At 42.9% G+C, this 19,527-nt stretch overlaps 1 protein-coding gene across 2 annotated transcripts in view; it reads right to left on the reverse strand.

Moving 5' to 3' along the window:
• Positions 1-19,527, reverse strand: part of EPHX2 (epoxide hydrolase 2) — a 210,929-nt gene that overhangs the window by 75,252 nt on the left and 116,150 nt on the right. For both annotated transcript variants that reach the window (XM_063441977.1, XM_063441976.1), the window contains 4 exons: positions 17,032-17,222; positions 15,357-15,479; positions 13,424-13,498; positions 906-1,001 (listed from right to left, as the gene is read on the reverse strand). In XM_063441977.1, the coding sequence (XP_063298047.1) occupies positions 906-1,001; positions 13,424-13,498; positions 15,357-15,479; positions 17,032-17,222 (485 nt within the window). The remainder of the gene's footprint in view (positions 1-905; positions 1,002-13,423; positions 13,499-15,356; positions 15,480-17,031; positions 17,223-19,527) is intronic.

Consider the following 19,527-nt stretch of genomic DNA (forward strand, 5'->3'; position numbering starts at 1 on the left):
GAAAGGTTACTCAGTGTCAGGGCAGGGATCTACTGTATACACAAAATGAAAGGTTACACAGTGTCAGGGCAGGGATCTACTGTATACACAAAATGAAAGGTTACGGAGTGTCAGGGCAGGGATCTACTGTATACACAAAATGAAAGGTTACAAAGCGTCAGGGTAGGGATCTACTGTATACACAGAATGAAAGGTTACTCAGTGTCAGGGCAGGGATCTACTGTATACACAGAATGAAAGGTTACTCAGTGTCAGGGCAGGGATCTACTGTATACACAGAATGAAAGGTTACTCAGTGTCAGGGCAGGGATCTACTGTATACACAGAATGAAAGGTTACAAAGCGTCAGGGATCTACTGTATACACAAAATGAAAGGTTACTCAGTGTCAGGGCAGGGATCTACTGTATACACAAAATGAAAGGTTACTCAGTGTCAGGGCAGGGATCTACTGTATACACAAAATGAAAGGTTACTCAGTGTCAGGGCAGGGATCTACTGTATACACAGAATGAAAGGTTACAAAGCGTCAGGGATCTACTGTATACACAAAATGAAAGGTTACTCAGTGTCAGGGCAAGGATCTACTGTATACACAAAATGAAAGGTTACTCAGTGTCAGGGCAGAGATCTATACCCAAAATGAAAGGTTACACAGTGTCAGGGCAGAGATCTATACCCAAAATGAAAGGTTACACAGTGTCAGGGCAGGGATCTATACACAAAAAGAAGAGCAGGGATCTGTACACAAACCAATGTTTTTTGTTTTTTTTTTACTGCATTATCATTGTTTGCTGTTTTTGATATTTGTTGCTGGACGCAATAAGAGTTACAATGAAAGAAGTATCACATTTCTTGCATCTGAGATAGCCCATTATAATATTGAATGTACTTTGCTATATTCACCTGATACCTCCAGGAATACCAGCTCTCCGGGAAGCCATGACATAGGCATATAGCAGGTCCACTTCCCATCTCCACAAAATGTAGTTTCACACCAGGCTTAAAGGAAGATAAAGGTATAACTAGTATTAAGATTTGGATGATTCTGCTTTGTGTACTAAAAAAGGTAATGCATGCTATACCTAGGCAGTGCTTCTGTCTCCTATAACTTCATTGCCATTATACTTATTGAGCATAGTGCTCATCCAACCACATCCATGTTTACCAGTTTCCTGTTTTCCTCCTCTCCCTCTATGACAGTCTCTCCTATTCTCCATTCCCTCTATGCCGGTCTCTCCTATTCTCCATTCCCTCTATGCCGGTCTCTCCTATTCTCCATTCCCTCTATGCCGGTCTCTCCTATTCTCCATTCCCTCTATGCCGGTCTCTCCTATTCTCCATTCCCTCTATGCCGGTCTCTCCTATTCTCCACTCCCTCTATGCCGGTCTCTCCTATTCTCCATTCCCTCTATGCCGGTCTCTCCTATTCTCCATTCCCTCTATGCCGGTCTCTCCTATTCTCCATTCCCTCTATGCCGGTCTCTCCTACTCTCCATTCCCTGTATGCCAGTCTCTCCTATTCTCCATTCCCTCTATGCCGCTCTCTCCTATTCTCTATTCTCTCTATGCCAGTCTCGCCTATTCTCTATTCCCTCTATGCCGCTCTCTCCTATTCTCTATTCCCTCTATGCCGCTCTCTCCTATTCTCTATTCCCTCTATGCCGGTCTCTCCTACTCTCTATTCCCTCTATGCCAGTCTCTCCTACTCTCTATTCCCTCTATGCCAGTCTCTCCTATTCTCTATTCCCTCTATGCCGCTCTCTCCTACTCTCTATTCTCTCTATGCCGCTCTCTCCTACTCTCCATTCCCTCTATGCCACTCTCTCCTATTCTCCATCCCCTCTATGCCGCTCTCTCCTATTCTCCATTCCCTCTATGCCGCTCTCGCCTATTCTCCATTCCCTCTATGCCGGTCTCTCCTATTCTCCATTCCCTCTATGCCGGTCTCTCCTATTCTCCATTCCCTCTATGCCGGTCTCTCCTATTCTCCATTCCCTCTATGCCAGTCTCTCCTATTCTCCATTCCCTCTATGCCGGTCTCTCCTATTCTCCATTCCCTCTATGCCAGTCTCTCCTATTCTCCATTCCCTCTATGCCGCTCTCTCCTATTCTCTATTCCCTCTATGCCAGTCTCTCCTATTCTCCATTCCCTCTATGCCAGTCGCTCCTATCCTCCATTCCCTCTATGCCAGTCTCTCCTATTCTCCATTCCCTCTATGCCAGTCTCTCCTATTCTCCATTCCCTGTATGCCAGTCTCTCCTATTCTCCATTCCCTCTATGCCAGTCTCTCCTACTCTCCATTCCCTCTATGCCGCTCTCTCCTATTCTCCATTCCCTCTATGCTGGTCTCTCCTATTCTCCATTCCCTCTATGCCAGTCTCTCGTATTCTCCATTCCCTCTATGCCAGTCTCTCGTATTCTCCATTCCCTCTATGCCAGTCTCTCGTATTCTCCATTCCCTCTATGCCAGTCTCTCGTATTCTCCATTCCCTCTATGCCAGTCTCTCGTATTCTCCATTCCCTCTATGCCAGTCTCTCGTATTCTCCATTCCCTCTATGCCAGTCTCTCGTATTCTCCATTCCCTCTATGCCAGTCTCTCCTATTCTCCATTCCCTCTATGCCAGTCTCTCCTATTCTCCATTCCCTCTATGCCAGTCTCTCCTATTCTCCATTCCCTCTATGCCAGTCTCTCCTATTCTCCATTCCCTCTATGCCAGTCTCTCCTATTCTCCATTCCCTCTATGCCAGTCTCTCCTATTCTCCATTCCCTCTATGCCAGTCTCGCTGCACGCATTTAAACCGCCCATAGGAAAGCATTACTCAATGCTTTCCTATGGACGTCCAGCGTGAGTTCAATGCGATTTTCACACTGAGAATCGTAGAAACGGCCTCTAGCGGTTGGCAGGGAGACAGCCACTAGAGGCTGGATTAACCCTCCATGTAAACATAACAGTTTCTCTGAAGCTATGTTTTCAGCTGCAGGGTTAAAACTAGGGGTACCTGGCACTCAGACCACTTCATTGATCTGAAGTCGTCTGGGTGCCTATAGTGGTCCTTTAAATAGCTAGGGAGGAATATACTCCCTCACACGGTTATAATATTTATTTGGGAGATATATATATATATATATATACATATGGACTTATCACAAATAAAATTATCAAAACACAATCAATTAAATTAAATCAAGAGACACGACTTCCATGTATGTCAAGTGTTTGTTGAATTAGTAAATTGTTGAAACTGTATGTATGTTTATAAAGGAACACATAGGAAGGCATAGGCGTGCGCAGCCTATTGCATTAGGGTGTGCACCCTCAAGCACAAGCGGCGTGTGTGTATATATATATATATATATATATATATATATATATATATATACACACACACAAAGCTGTGTGTGTGCTGTGTGTGGGTGCGGTTAGTGTGATGTGTGTGTGCTGGTAGTGTACTATGTGGGTGAGGGTGTTTGTGTGTGCGTGCTTGTGAGGGTGCTGTGAATGTACTGTGTGTCAGGGTGCTGTTTGTGTGTGAGGGTACTGGTAGTGTTTTGTGTGTGTGTGTTAGGGTCCTGTTTGTGTTTGTGAGGGTGCTGTGTGTGTGGGTGCTGTATGTGTGTGTGGGTGCTGTATGTGTGTGTGGGTGCTGTATGTGTGTGTGGGTGCTGTATGCGTGTGTGGGTGCTGTATGCGTGTGTGGGTGCTGTATGCGTGTGTGGGTGCTGTATGTGTGTGGGTGCTGTGTATGTCTGTGGGTGTGCTGTGTATGTGTGTGGGTGTGCTGTGTATGTCTGTGGGTGTGCTGTGTATGTCTGTGGGTGTGCTGTGTATGTCTGTGGGTGCTGTGTATGTGTGTGGGTGCTGTGTATGTGTGTGTGTGTGCTGTGTATGTGTGTGTGTGTGCTGTGTATGTGTGTGTGTGTGTGCTGTGTATGTGTGTGTGTGTGTGCTGTGTGTGTGTGTGTGTGTGTGTGTGTGTGCTGTGTATGTGTGTGGGTGATTGTGGGGGGTGGAGGTGGGGGTACATTATTTAATATCCCCCCTCCCTTCTTACTTTATGTGGGGAGGGGGGATTCTTGTTCCTTGTCCCTGGTGGTCCAGTGGAGGTGGAGGCAGATCAGTTATCCCCCCTCCCTTCTTACCTTATGCCTGGGAGGGGGGATCCTGCTGCTGCTGCCATCCTTCCCTGGTGGTCCAGAGGAGAGTGAACTCTAGCCCCGCAGGGCTAGAGTTCACTCACGCGAGATCTGAGCGTTGCCGCGGCAACGCTGAGATCTCGCGAGAGGAACCCGGCGGAGCTGCTGGCAATAGCTCCGCGGTCCTCTCCTGCCTCCCTCCCTGTATGTGAGCCGGGGAGGGGAGGCTGAGAGCAGAGCCGGCGCTCGGATAGCGCCGGCTCTGCATAAGCCGGCAGGGGGGATCCTGAGATCTCCCCTGCCAGGCACAATACATAGGCGTGCCGCGGGGATTAGGGTGTGCCCAGGCACACCCGGCACACCCCATGCGCACGCCTATGTAGGAAGGTAGAGGTTATGGTCTGAAAAAAGTGTGTATCCACTAAATAACTGGTAAACCAAGAGACATTACTGGACTGATTGCTGACATCCCCTGCACTTACTGATACAGTGTATATGCATTTAGATACATTTGTTTGTGTGTGTTTCCCCTGCCGACTCATGCTGTATAAGGCTGCATGCTATAGAACTGTTTATTAGGGATTGAATTTGATTTCAAACTCACTGTTTAGCAGATCCATCTCTGCTAGAATTAAATCCATCTAATATAGGATATCTATACCTATACATATATGCCATGAATATTTTAGGTGTTGGTATCTACTCCTGGTTGAAGCAATTGATTGTTTCTTTTTGCTTTTTTCAAATTAAAACATGTGCCTGTATCCGTGCTAGAACGGTCTGTGCAAATGGTACATTAACCCTTGTAGTGTCAGGGGTTGTTGAAATGCCCATAAGCTTGTTGATCTGTGGTTGAGCACAGCTTAACATTCCGGGTAAAATAAACTCCAAAATAAAACAGTTTGTGTTTTTATAATAAACTGCAGTAAAATTATAATAGCAGAAATAATTAATGCCCTGGAGTTCATTGTGTAACGGAGCTCCCTGAACCCCAGCTGGGTACCTCCGCCAAGGACTGCTTCCTAGCTGGGACAGGAGACTAGCTCTATTCCCTCCCGCCAAATCCTCCAAGAGCTGGAACAAGCTGGAATAGCCCTTTCCCCTCACAGTAACCAGACGACACATAGTTCTGGGATTATAACTGGAATGCTTTAAACTGCCCAGATGGCCTGCTTATATACAAAATCTGAGTACATTGAACACACCCACAACACACCCATAACCACACCTACAATATGTCCAGAAAGTACAATGTCACAGTGAATCGGCATAAAAGTATAAAATATGAAAAACATAATTCCCACATAGGCACCCCCACAGCATATACATCACCGGATAGCCTGGATCTGAGAACCCAAGTTGTCCAAATAGCGCTCCAATCTCACGAACACAGCCGAAACCCCACCAGAGCAAAGTTTGGACCAACCGCACACGAGGCTCCTGCCCAAGGTTCCATGAAATCAGTGTTAGCGGTTGGTCTCTTTCGGGAGTACCAAAGTGAATAAAATATCGAACATAATCCATAATTACAATGTGTAGCTTGTTCACATCCATGCGAACGATTTCACTGAACAGTGCCCTTACAGGCGTACAGAAACGGACGTAGGCGATTATGAAAGTCCAACGGTGTTCAAGAGTTACAGTGTCCGATTTTAGTTCCAGGAGCTCGACGCTCAAGCAGCGCTGCCTGCGTTCGCGGGAACAAGATGGCCGCCACCTCGTGGTCATTCATATGAACGCGGCCACCCAGACAAACAATTAGAACACTGAGATGTAAATCGCTACAAGGTGTCAGTTGGGCTTAACAAGCACATGGGTGGTCCCTGGTTTGTGCAGTTGTTTGGTTCCCGAACGGTATAGGGAAATTACACGAACCAAGCCATTTAACATGTATTATACATAGCCCACAGTCCTTGGGTGGGAGGCTAGCCAGCAGGCTCCTCTAGGAGTCTGTTGCCAACGTACCTGGGAAGGAGCGTTTGTCACACATTGACTTGTAGTTACAGCTACATCTTGCAGGATGTGGTGGCATGTCACAAGATCGCCTGGTGTTTATGGTGCCCCGAGAAACTGAAAATTCTACTTAACAGCAAATCTAAAACATAGGTTCTACACTGTTAGCAAGGTGTATATTGAATTTTATATTAACCCATCACTAGCAGAGTTTGGCCAGTAGGAGGATCCTCGCTCCTTAACTCAAAAGCTGTGAATGAGTGAAATGGCCACAATGCTCCTCACTATTATCTATTAGAACATTTTGTTGCCATCCAGACAACAAAAGCAATAAATCAATTTCTAATATGCTGTATAGTAAAATAAATCAAATTATATTTAGATCATGTTCTGTTTGCAAGTACAAAGAAAAGATAAACGAAAGCTGAGCTGTGAGGGGTCATTGTTTTCATACTTCCCGAAGCATTAAATCAGATTTTATGGTACTTTTGACCTCAAGGTAAAGTATCACTCTGAGCACTAAAGTAATGATCTGTTTGATGTATATCTGGTCAATACGTTGACTACGCAAATAGGAAATAATCTCTCCTCCTTCCTTTTCACAGAATCCCGTGTAAAAAGACCAGTAACCAAACACAAAAGGTCAGTTGGTAGTTAGAAAGCCCAAACGCAGATACAGAATTTAGCAGCAGGTCAGACGTTCCGGAGTAGGTCAGAATTTGCTTTGTGTTCTGCTGAGTATTCTATTACTGGAACTCTTACTGTTACCTGTCTCCAGCTTTAGTTAACATGCTTCTCTGAGGATTAGGGGGGCAAACAACATTTAACCCTCCAGATACTGCAGAAGACACCTCACATCATTCTGAACAACCCTTTCATTTCAATTGAAAAGAGTAACTTGTATCTTTTGGCAATTGAGCAACACCTGCCACCTAGAAAAATGGATTGAGGACCTTTGAAAACATTCCAAGCAATAGTTGACTTTGGTTCTTTAACGTGACATTTACCTTTCATTTTTATTTTTGCTTTTATTAAGAATAGTAAACATGAAAGCATTGGTGATGCCAGAGGGGTGTAAAACAAATATGTATCTTTACATGCACAAACGAGTTTAAACTGAACCCTGCTCGTCGTCATCATCATGATGTGGGAAAAACATCAGATCCACCCAAAAATCACAGAGGTGGGTGGAGGGGAGGCGAGGCGAGGCTGGTGAGAGCCTTCCTTTGAGTTCTATGTGCCGTTTCCATGTAAAACAGCTACGTGACCCAGAGCTCTAGTAGAGAAGTAAACCATGAAAATTCAGATCTATTGTTATATTTGCATAGAAAACCTAGTTTATACTCTTACTGTGAAGGAGGAGCTCTGCTTATAGTACAGGGGCATAAACAAATCACAGGACTTTTAATTTAGCACATAAACAAATTAAAACATGCCCTACCTTCATTTTATTTCCCCCACTTCCTAGCTTTTAAATCTCAATTACATTGTAAATAATTCAGTGCATCTCCCTTCACAAGGTACAGGCAATATTTTGACAGGCTAACATGCTGCAGCCCCCAGTTAAGAGTGATTATAATCTCACCTTTCTTTGTAAGGAGTGTGTGTAATGCCGTATAAATGGATTTTAAGAGTTCATGTTTTGGTATTGGATTATTAAAACCCAACACCGCACGTCCCTTCTGTAACACCCATCTCCTGTCCTTCCTCGGCTCCTCCTGGGTCTTTTTCCCACAATCTATACATTTGCCATCAAAACTGCTATCCAAAAGTGTAGATTAAAAATACATTTTAAAAAGCGCAAAAGTAGTTTTGGCCTTGGAGATTTAATACACATTTAGGCATTTTAAAAACAAATGGGAATTTGATGGTGAGACTGTAATTGAACCTTCCCATACTTTCCATTACTTGCCCCCTGAAGTGCATGATATTTTATTCTTTAGACTTTTCTAACTGCACTTTTTCTCAAAAAGCAAAACAAAAATGTTCAATGGTGTAGTCTGCATCGTCTGGCAAACTGCTCTCATATTACAAGGTATGCAATTTCTATAGAATTACACACACAAATAACTAAAACAGAAACAGTACACGTATCACTGAGTTCAAAAATGTAAGTAGAATTTAGTAACCTGCTCCAGTAATAAATCTCCTTTAAAGGACCAGCTTAATGAAGTGGTCTGGGTGCCAGGTCCAGCTAGGATTAACCCTTTTTTCTATAAACATAGCAGTTTCAGAGAAACTGCTATGTTTATATTAGGGTTATTCCAGCCTCTAGTGGCTGTCTCATTGACAGCCGCTAGAGGCACTTGCGTGCTTCTCACTGTGAAAATCACAGTGAGAAGACGCCAGCGTCCATAGGAAAGCATTGCAAATGCTTTCCTATGAGACTGGCTGAATGCGCGCGCGGCTTCCCGCACATGCGCATTCAGCCGAGGAGGAGGAGAGGAGGAGGAGAGCTCCCCGCCCGGCGCTGGAGAAAGAGGTCATTTTAACCCCTTCCTCCCCCTAGAGCGTGGCGGTTTCCTGGCACTATAGTGGTCCTTTAACCCTTGCATGTTGTTTGTAAAACAAACCATACTGCAACTATTCTAGCAGCCAGAGCAATGAGTGAGAAAAAAGTATACAAAGATACAAAATCATATTTAAATATTATAAGAGTCCATTCACTAGTTCCAATCCTTAATAGTGATAACTCAAGGAATAGTGATAACTCAAGAAAAAAAAACTAAGTTAAAACACTTAAGATCTAATGAGAAACACAGATGTAACTATTGAAGTTGTTTTCATGAAATTCATTTAAATTAACCAGACTTTTTTTTTTTTTTTTTTTTTTTTACTTGAAAATGTGTTAAACCTCTGTTTGGCAATAAGCTTATTTTGGCAAGAGATCTTCTATATTAGCTCCTTGTTTCATGCATTAAATGCCAAGTGCACTCGTATGGCGATTAAATAAAGAGTTTATTATCTTCAGACACATCTCATATTAAGCTGCAGGAAAAAACATCAAACCCACATTATGAAATATTTCAATAAATTAAGTTTTAGTTTAACCCTGTTGCAAAGGTGATTATAGGAACCGCACTCAATCCCAGCAGCCAACACGTTAAGGCAACAAAGAAATTCCCAGGCACTCAGAGTGTTAAAGCCGCAGGCAGATTTAATGAAATAAAACGGCAGCAACGTTTCTACCTTCTAATTGGTCTTTTTCAATATATTTCAATAAAAAAAAAAAAAAAGTTTTAGTTTAACCCTGTGACCAAAGTCTAATAAATAGAATCAGGCACACTTACTGTAGACAAAGTGAACTACCCACGATACCCACTGCCATGCTCCCCAACCCCCATTCCTGTATTAATACCTCCCAAAATAGGGAGATACAGACCATATAATGTTGAATCATGCATAATGGTAAAATAATTTCATTAAAAAAGTTTCTGGACACATTAATAATCCCCCCAAAAAAGTGTATCCAGCACTGCTCCTCTATTTTATTAAAGGGACACTATAGTCACCAGAACCTCTACAGCCTAATATTGGCCTACTAACTACCTACCATAAAACAGCAGGATTTGCAATACGCTGGACCATACCAAAAGTCCTTTATCTAAGCCATGGTTCTCCACCCCCTCTGCCATCCTCAATTGCACTTACTTGGTTCCAACCACACTATAATACCGCAGAGTTAACATTCATACAGATCTTTCCACATTGTATCAAACTAACATACCAGCTCTATTACAATCCATATACAATCAACGGGAGAGGTGGCAAATATATTTAAACAAGAGTGAGTTTCCCAAAACTACTATATTTCCTCTCTTGCTATCCAGGTGGGATAAGAAAGGCTTGAATAAAAAGGTAAGACAATTCATATGGAATAACCACCCAGCAGGAATAAGCTTATCTAAATTACACCAAATTAAATAACCAGGGGGTTTAATTTAAATTTTGGGGGCCACACACCCATACTAATTCCAACATAATTGACTCAGCTCCCCATCTTGTTTATAAGTTTCAGGACTTCCAGAGTTGAAACACATATGCAAAATATAATGCTAAAAATCTTTATAGTTTTGGTGGGACAGAATATTCTCCACCCTCTGGTAGTGGAGGATCTTTTGTCTAAATCAGTGGTTCCTAAACTTTTTAGGTTCAAGGCGCCCTTAAAGGGACACTATAGTCACCTGAACAACTACAGCTTAATATAGTTGTTCAGGTGAGATCTATAGCGCCCTGCAGGCAATCTAATGTAAACACTGTATTTTCAGACGGCCACCAGAGGGACTTCCTATCATGTAGGGTCCTAAAAAGGTAATGTACATGTCAGACGTATTAAAATACGTCTGATGTGTGCAGGAGAGAGAAGGCACTGCCGCGCATGCGCACAAGGGAGCAATGACGCTTCCAAATGGAAGCGTCTGATTGCTCCCTGCTTGCGCCCGCCTATTTCGTCATTTTGAAGAAATAGAGGGCGCAGCTTCACGAGGCTCCCGGCGAGTAAAAAGGGCTGCCTGGAATGTCCCTTTAATAGGTCAGTATTTTTCAAAGGCACCCCAAGTTAAAATGTCTAGGTTGCATATCTTGTCAGCGCTGCGGCATTTACTGGCGTTATAATGTAATGTACAGTGTTGGTGTTTGTATATAGTTTTAGTGTTTTAATACAGGGGTGTGTTTGTATGTAATGTTTGCGTTTGATTGCAGGGGTGTGTCTGAATGTAATGTTCACTTTTAAATGTGGATGTACATTTGTGTGAAGTATTTGTGTTTGAGTGAAGGGGAGTGTTTGTATATATTTTTGTTTAGTTTGAATTCAGGGGTGTGTGTATGTAATATTTGAGTAAGATTGCAGGAGTGTGCTTGTATGTTGTGCTGGTGTTTGACAGCTTGGATGTATGCACATACACTACCACATACATACATACTTAAACATATTTGTGGCGAAACCAACCTCGCCACTGGGCATTGGAGAAGCCTGTTTGCCCGCCTCCTGCCTGCTGACTATGGCCCCTGGGAGATTTGGCCCTTTAAATACAGTATTTGGGCATATTGTGTTTTATTATGCTGCTGCTGGCCCTTTAAGAACCATCTGGGGACATACTGTGACTTTTGGGAACAATGCCCATTTAAGATTGTGTCACCAGTGTCCCCAGACTGTTAATATACTGTGTTCCTGGCTTTCTCCCACTTGGTTCAGTAAATGGGGCTTACTGAACCAAGTACCACACAGGCGGACCACCCAGAAGTGGAAGTGTGCAGGCAATTTACCTCCCAGGCTGGGAGCCTGTTGTAGGTAAATTGCCGAACGCTGGGTGGGCGCCCTTCGACAAACGAACACGTGGTGGCGGCCATCTTTAATTCAGCTGAAGTTTTACCTTCTCCAGACTTCAATGGATTCGACAGTTCGAACGCCATTCGACAGTTCGACAATTCGAATGGTTGTCGTTTGTCTGTTTGAACTGACTTTAACATGGGAAATAGACCGATCGCACAGCCTGATTCTCTGGAACTCTTTTGGGCATGAAAATGTGCTTGCAGTCGGTCAAAAAGGGACCTCCAGCTAACTTTTTAACCCCTGGATGGAATTGCCTGAATTTTGACTATGTTTATAATTAAAGTGTGCTGAGTTCAAATATGTGATGTTTGTGGCATGTATATTTTGGAAGTTATTAATATTTTGTAAAAACTGTATTTCTCTGCCTGTGATAATTATATTACCCATTGTGTTCAGTAATCATATCACAGGCAGAGGGGAGGATTTTGTGTGGGAGTGTGTGTGTATTGTATGGATTGATTGGTTGTATTTCAAAACCCTGTGGGCAGTACTATGCTTGTGGATTGTGAATAAAAGAGGCTGTATGTGCCAGTACAGTCAGTTCTGCTTGACCTCAAAACGAAGTGTCGTCTCGTTATTGGGGGAATTGGATTGTATGCTGATTTCCAGGAGTGTAAGCTGATTGTATGCTTTTCCTGTTCAGCTGTTTACAGCATTCATATGCTCGAAAGCATTCGTATGCTTCTCCGGTTCGGTGGTTGTGGTGTCTGCTGCAGTGCTTGGAGTCCTCAGGAAGTGCTAGGAGCATCCTTTAACGGAGGTACCCAGTCGGGGTGCTCGTCGATCCGTTACAACATTCACGCACATTAACACACAGCTGCATATAAATACACCGACACATACACACAAATTCATATAGACACCGACACATACACACACATAGATACACACTGACATATACAAATGTGCACCCTGACACACACAAACATTGATACATGCCCACACCATGACACAGATACACACTCTGACATAAAAACACACATATACGAATGTGTGCAGACACAGAAGCACACTGACATATATACACACACACACACAGATGCACACCCTGACACACACACAGACACACACACACTCATACAAGTGATTTTTTGTTCATGTCTCCAACCACCTCCTGTCAGCTTACTTTATGTGCCAGGAGGGTGGCTTGGAGTCCTGCTGCTGGTGGAAGTGAGGGGTCTGAAGCTCTTCGTGCTCCTCTCCCATCACGCTGCAGCTGCCTCCTCCCGCGCTGTCATTTCCTTCCAGCCGGCCGACTTTACAGTGGTCTGGTCGCGGTATTAGAAGGACCGCGGCACCTGACAGGGCCCCTGTTCAGCAGTAATGTTTCCCCGGTGCTATAATCATAGCACTGGGGAATCATTCCACGGCACCCATGTGTGCACGTTGCCGTGCGCCGGGGTGACGCGGCACACAGTTTGGGAACCGCTGGTCTAAATCATTGCTCCACAATAATTTCACAATCCCACTTTTCTCCTACCAGTTACCTTCCTCTCCTCCTATTTTCCTCCTTATGGTTTATAAACGTAAAATGAGAATGTTTAACCAACGATGATAATCAGTATCATTGTAAGGATGACATTTGATTGTGATATACCTTTGAAACATGTTGCTCAACTCTCATCCGCTACATTCTCAATAAAAAATGGTTAAAGAAAAAGAAAAGAAATGTGTGTGGGAATGTAAAGTGACATAGTGTGTGATATATTACATATTGCTGCACATTCTGGGTGCACGGCTGAAACGTCCTGAATTTTTCTTAAGGTTTCTTAAGGTGCGTGTGTTTGCATCAAAAACTGGTCATTCTGTGTATAACATTTTCTATTTTTTGTGCCACAGCAAGTCTATTAGATTGGCTACAGAGTTTTATGTCACAGAATGTTTACCTATGTTTGGTGAAACCCTCCAAAGCTACCGATGCAGTATTGACAAGTATAAACTCAGGATCAGTGAATGCATCTAGCACAGCTGCTATATATGACAGAGTACGAAATCTTACCTTTATTGTTACAAATCCATGAGTCACATTCTCAGGGCTAGCAGGAGTTGGCGTAAATTCCTTACTTTCGATAAACTGAAATCAGAAATTACAAGTATTGACTCATCAGTCAGAGTTCATAAATCACATTTTACAGGCTTCACAAATACGTTACAAAATATCTACAATCTTCACTTGTAAAGGACTCTGGTCACTGACAGAGATAATGACGGAAGAAAACTGATCCAGTTCTTGAGAGATACTATAATAATAGCGGCTTGGTACGAGAACAATATAGCACAATCAGCAAGTGATTTGTACATTCTCTCTATCCCAAGCTTTCAGGATGTCTGTATAATGAATTTTCAGATATTTTCTAGAGAAACTATGGTTATGGTTTTTTTTTGTTTTTAAATTAATGACTTTTTATTCAGCCTTTATTTCCTTTTGTACTGCTCTGTTCGGCACTTGCAGTGTGTCCATACCCCGATTCTTAAAAAAAAAAAAAAAAAAATAGACCTGATTTTTTGCAAAGAATTGGCATTAGACAGCCTTAAACAGCCCTAAAAGTTCTGAGTTGCGAAACCACATGTGCTGAGAAGCACTGTACATGAACACTCCTCCCAGCATGAATACATCTAAAAGCAGAAGTGGTCATGGTGGTTGGACTAACCATTTAATACAATTGTGTCTTTTCCCACAATTGTTATAGTAATACAGTGCAATTGTCCGATTCCTCTCCATTACATAAACGCTCTATCCCAGGGCTGGGTGTCCCACCATGGCTACAACTTGGCTATCATTTCCAGCAGTCTCTGCCAGACACCAGCTGAAAGAAAATCTTAGAAAATGTACCAAAACAAAGTAGCTGGAAAGCCCTGCTCCAGCAGCACCACTGGAATAAATAAGTATCCACATGGCTTATATCCTGAACATATCTAACCTCACCCATACTAATAGGCTTCCACTGCAGTTGAGCATCTGCACTATATGGATGTTAAAGGGACACTATAGTCACCTGAACAACTGTAGCTTAATGAAGCAGTTTTGGTGTATAGAACATGCCCCTGCAGCCTCACTGCTCAATCCTCTGCCATTTAGGAGTTAATCCCTTTGTTTATGAACCCTAGTCACACCTCCCTGCATGTGACTTGCACAGCCTTCCATAAACACTTCCTGTAAAGAGAGCCCTATTTAGGCTTTCTTTATTGCAAGTTCTGTTTAATTAAGATTTTCTTATCCCCTGCTATGTTAATAGCTTGCCAGACCCTGCAAGAGCCTCCTGTATGTGATTAAAGTTCAATTTAGAGATTGAGATACAATTATTTAAGGTAAATCACATCTGTTAGAAAGTGAAACCAGTTTTTTTTTTTCATGCAGACTCTGTCAATCATAGCCAGGGGAGGTGTGGCTAGGGCTGCATAAACAGAAACAAAGTGATTTAACTCCTAAATGACAGTGAATTGAGCAGTGAAATTGCAGGGGATTGATCTATACACTAAAACTGCTTTATTTTGCTAAAGTAATTTAGGTGACTATAGTGTTCCTTTAATGTCCAATTCAGGTAGAGATCACCACTGCAAGTAGCTATCAAATGCATACAGCTTTAGAAGGAAATTGCTGCTGGGTCTGTCCAGTAGCCTGTATGTGTTTGTGTTCTCCCACCGCACTAGGAATTGTGGGAGAACGTGCAATCACATGCAGCCCACTGCACAGACATGGTAATGTCTTTGGAATTATGAGAAACCACACTAAGCATTCTATTGGCACTAGCATTCTACCAGCATAAAGATATAAACTCCTACAAAATGCAAAAAATGGCATTGTATTATCTATATAGTCACTGTGTCCTTTTTCATGATAAATTCTAAGAATATTCTTATTTAATGCTAGTAGACTCTCCACATTAACAGTCTGTTAGGATCCAGCTGCTAGAATGTATCAGATTTGTCACCTGGATTCCTGTCAGTTCCTGCAACTCTTTCAGAGCCACGTCTGTGTCTTTGACAAGCACGGTGGATATCCCCATTTCACGAGCTGGCTTTAAATTAGCACCAATGTCATCAAGGAAAATGGTCTGCAAACAAAGAGTACATAAACGGAGGCTTTGATATGAGGCAAGTAAGTTAAATAGCAGAATTAATAACAGCGAGGTGACTCAGTGAGTCCTATAGATAAAGACATTTAATAGATAGTTCTATAGATAAAGACATTTAATTAAACCATCAAGGTGCCATATAGTAAGAGAATCTGGAATAACTGCCATCATCAGGAAACTAGTTATTTAACGTTCAGAGTAAAAAAAAGCTGTGTTCTCATTTAACAATCTGTTCTTCAAAATGAAATACATTACAGGGTGTGTACTGGATAACTGCACAATGAAGTGCAACAGATCTTTTTTCCTCTCCAACAGCATAAAGTATGAAACTACATGCTTTGATAGTCCACAGCAGCGCTGTATCTAGCGCAAGGCTGACAAGGAATTTGCGCCCCCCTCCGAGGCTGGTATCTCTTCAGGAGGAGGCGGGCTCCCTTGCGCTCACCGCAGTGATGCTGATGCCACAATATGACGTGACTCCGGCCCCGGCATCACCAAGAGGCGCGCGAGGGAGTTGAGCAGGAGGATCAGAGCTCCCTCGATGCCCGCCTCCACCATTCACCTGCCTGCCTAACCGCCCGCGCCTGCCGAGCCAGTTCACCTGTGCCTGCCGAGTCAGCCCCACTGGACCCAATGGGGGAACATTACACTCCAAAAAGTGAGTAAAAAAATTGTGAGTGTGTTTGTGTGAGTCAGTGTGTCTGTTAGTGAGAGTGTGTGTCTGTTAGTGATAGTGTATATGTGTCTGTCACTGAGAGTCTATGTGTGTTTGTCAGTGTGTGTGTGTGTGTGTGTGTGTGTGTGTGTGTCTGTCACTGAAAGTGTGTGTGTGTCAGTGTATGTAAGCGCGTTTCAGCATGCCTGTCAGTGTGTGTATGCGTGTCTGACACAGAGTATATCTGTCAGTGAATGTGCATTTTTGTCAGTCTGTGTATGTCAGTGAATGTGTGTGTCTGACACCGAGTGTATATATGTCTGTCAGTGAGTGTGTATATGTGTTTGTCAGTGTGTATCTGTCATTGAGTATCTGTCTGTCTCAGTGTGAGTGCATCTGTCAGTGAGTGTGTATGTATTTTTCAGTGAGTGTGTATGTGTCTGTCGGTGAATGCATGTCTGTCAGTTAGTGTATTTGTGTGTGTTTGTAACTATGAGTGCGTGTAACTGTTTCAGTGTATGTTTAAATGTGTGTGACAATGACTATCTGTAAGTGAGTGTGTGTCAGTGCATGTATCAGTGAGGGCATGTGTGTCAAGAAGAGAAATTTGAGGGGAGTGGAGGGGGGGTGGCAGAGTTTTGTCGTGCCTAGGGAAGCACAAAACCAGAATACACAACTGGTCTACAGATGTGTACACAACCTACAGCGGAGTCGTAGATCCAAATTTCAGGTTAGTACACAATCTGATCAATACATTTGGAGCCGTTATGAGCTGCACAGTATATACACTGAATGTCATTACTTAGTTAAGTAGACCTAGCTGTCAAAACACTAGAAGAGTTAGAGACAAATGAATTGTGTGAATTAACCGCTGACCTCATCTGGTTTTGCTTGTAGCTTTTGCAGCGCGTACTCGTATATCTTGGACTCTGGTTTCCTCATCCCAATGCGGCAAGACTCAATAATCAAATCAAAGTGGCGATGAAGGAAGGAGATTAATTTTGCTGAGATGCTTCGACTAGGGCTGTCATCTACCCAGTTGTTTGTTAAAATGCATGTTTTAAACCCTAGAAACAGGGGAAACCAAGCATATCCTTTACCACACTATGCATAACTGTAAAAGATGAATATTATAAAATAAAAACAAATAATCCTGCCAGTAAAGCAATAAAATGCTCATAATTCCATGAGTAATTCTAGATTTAACTAATTTTCTGTCCCTTTCAATAAGATTTTTTACAGACAGGGCGGTACACCCCACACAAGTAAACTTACTACTCCTACTACAGTTAGGAGAATTCAGGGAACTGTAGTTCAACTCAATCAAGGAAACCCAGAGTGTAACGGATCACCTGGCACCCCGACTGGGTACGTCCATTAACGGATGCTTCCTAGCTGACGCCGAGGACTATAAGCACCGCACCGGACACCACAACCACCGCAGACTCCACAACCGCCGTAGCTTAACTGGAATCTCGCCGTCTTCCTTCCACCCTGGATCAACCTCTGACATCCAGGACCGTGTGGGAGAGACCTCTCCTCCAGGAGAGCGTAACAGGAACAGCTCTTTAAAGAGCTAAGTGATTAGAGCCCAAAGTATAGCAATCCCCAGTGTGATTATAGCAGTTGCCCTCCAATCACGAGACAAGACTACGCGTGGAGGGTCAAACAGGAACTGAGGGTTTATTGAACAGCTTGGTCTTTTATACACTTTTCCCCACAAGGTTACCTCTCAGTTGGACCTTGTGGGGCACAGGGACACCGGAACAACAAGCCAATAAAAACATAGTTTTACATTCAGTCACTCCCATACAGTGTACACAATCCCTCCCCTCTGCCTGTCATACAATTAACAAAGACAATGGACTAACTCAATTAACTCTAAGCAGAAAAAAACATACATGTTTACAAACCCCAAAAAGTACCCCAAAATACAACATATCTCCACAAAGTCACTTGGGTGAACAACATATCCAAAAATCATCCAGATCGGTTCAGGGGTTCAGGAATTTCCTGTTAGTCTTATTTTTGCCCCACCATGCACATGGTCCCATGCCCAAAACAGTTCCATGCACTCGATGACAAAACACTGCTGGACAATTTAAGATGGCCGCTGCCACATGTTTGAATCTGTTCCAGTTAAAAGTCCAAAGGGCAGAAACTTTTGAACATGGGTTATCACAGGGCAATTAATCCCAGGGTAGGAGGCTGGCATCAGGCCCCTCCAAAAAACAGTGGTGAAGTTGCTTTCGTCACACGGAGAAATAAAACTGTACCTATTTTAAAGACACACTATAGTGTCAAAAACACAAACATGTATTCCTCACACTATAGTGATTAGATCACTTTAAGCTTCCGGCCCCCCATGCCTCTTTTTGAAAAAGTAACTCACCTTTTCTCCCACGATGCACCAGTCTCTCCCCTGTTTCAATTCGCCTCTCTGGCTGAAATCATCAAACGTAGTAATCCCAGCCGATTCAATGGTTTTCTATAGGAAATTATTGAAAGGCTATTGCGTAGTCGCTGCAAAACAATGCGCTACGACAATCAGCATCTCCTCATAGAGATGCATTGAATCAGTGCATGTCTATGGGGAACGTTCAGCGTATCCATGCAGACCAGCACTGACACAGGAAGTCCTCTTGTGACCATCTGAGTGACTGCCACTAGAGGTGTTTACTATGAAAGGGCAGAGTTTACATTAAAAAGCCTGCAGGGACAGGCCATAGCCATGAGAGCCACTACTGTAGTAGCTTTAGTTGCTCTGATGACTATAGGGTCTATTTAATATCTCTATCATGCTAGTAACTATTAACAGTAGTCATGATGCATGTAAAATAAATTATGTTTTCATGATATTTTCTGATTTCTTTTTTATATATTTTTTTCGTAAAAGTTACACTGAGAAGCATTTTTTTGTATTTGAATTGGATTGCATTTGGGGCAAAGGGTGAAACCCAGCAGAGCGCATAGTAAACAGAATAAAGAGTTTCCGCCCCTTATGCCCTTTTGATCCTCATCAATATGCTGACCCAGGTATATTCCCACACCGTTTATTCAAGATCATGTCAAGCTATACAGGCAAGCACGCAACCATTGTTTAAGCCCTGACTTCCCAGCAACCCATCTAACCAGCTTTTGCCTGTCTTAAACAGGATTGACTTCCCGATTCCTGTGTTATTATTGATCACAATTTGTCTGCAGTCAGACCAGAATCCCTGTACTTTAACAGGTGGTACGGTTTACAACAGCACTGCCTTTATGGCTACTCAGTCAGATTAGAAACATTTTCAGGATTATTTGCGAAAGAGAGAATTTAAGTGAATTTCAAATTTAAGGCCAGAGTAGTTACAATGAAAGCATGGCTGACTT

The sequence above is a fragment of the Pelobates fuscus genome, chromosome 2 (genome assembly GCF_036172605.1).
Source record: "Pelobates fuscus isolate aPelFus1 chromosome 2, aPelFus1.pri, whole genome shotgun sequence".
NCBI lineage: Eukaryota > Metazoa > Chordata > Amphibia > Anura > Pelobatidae > Pelobates > Pelobates fuscus.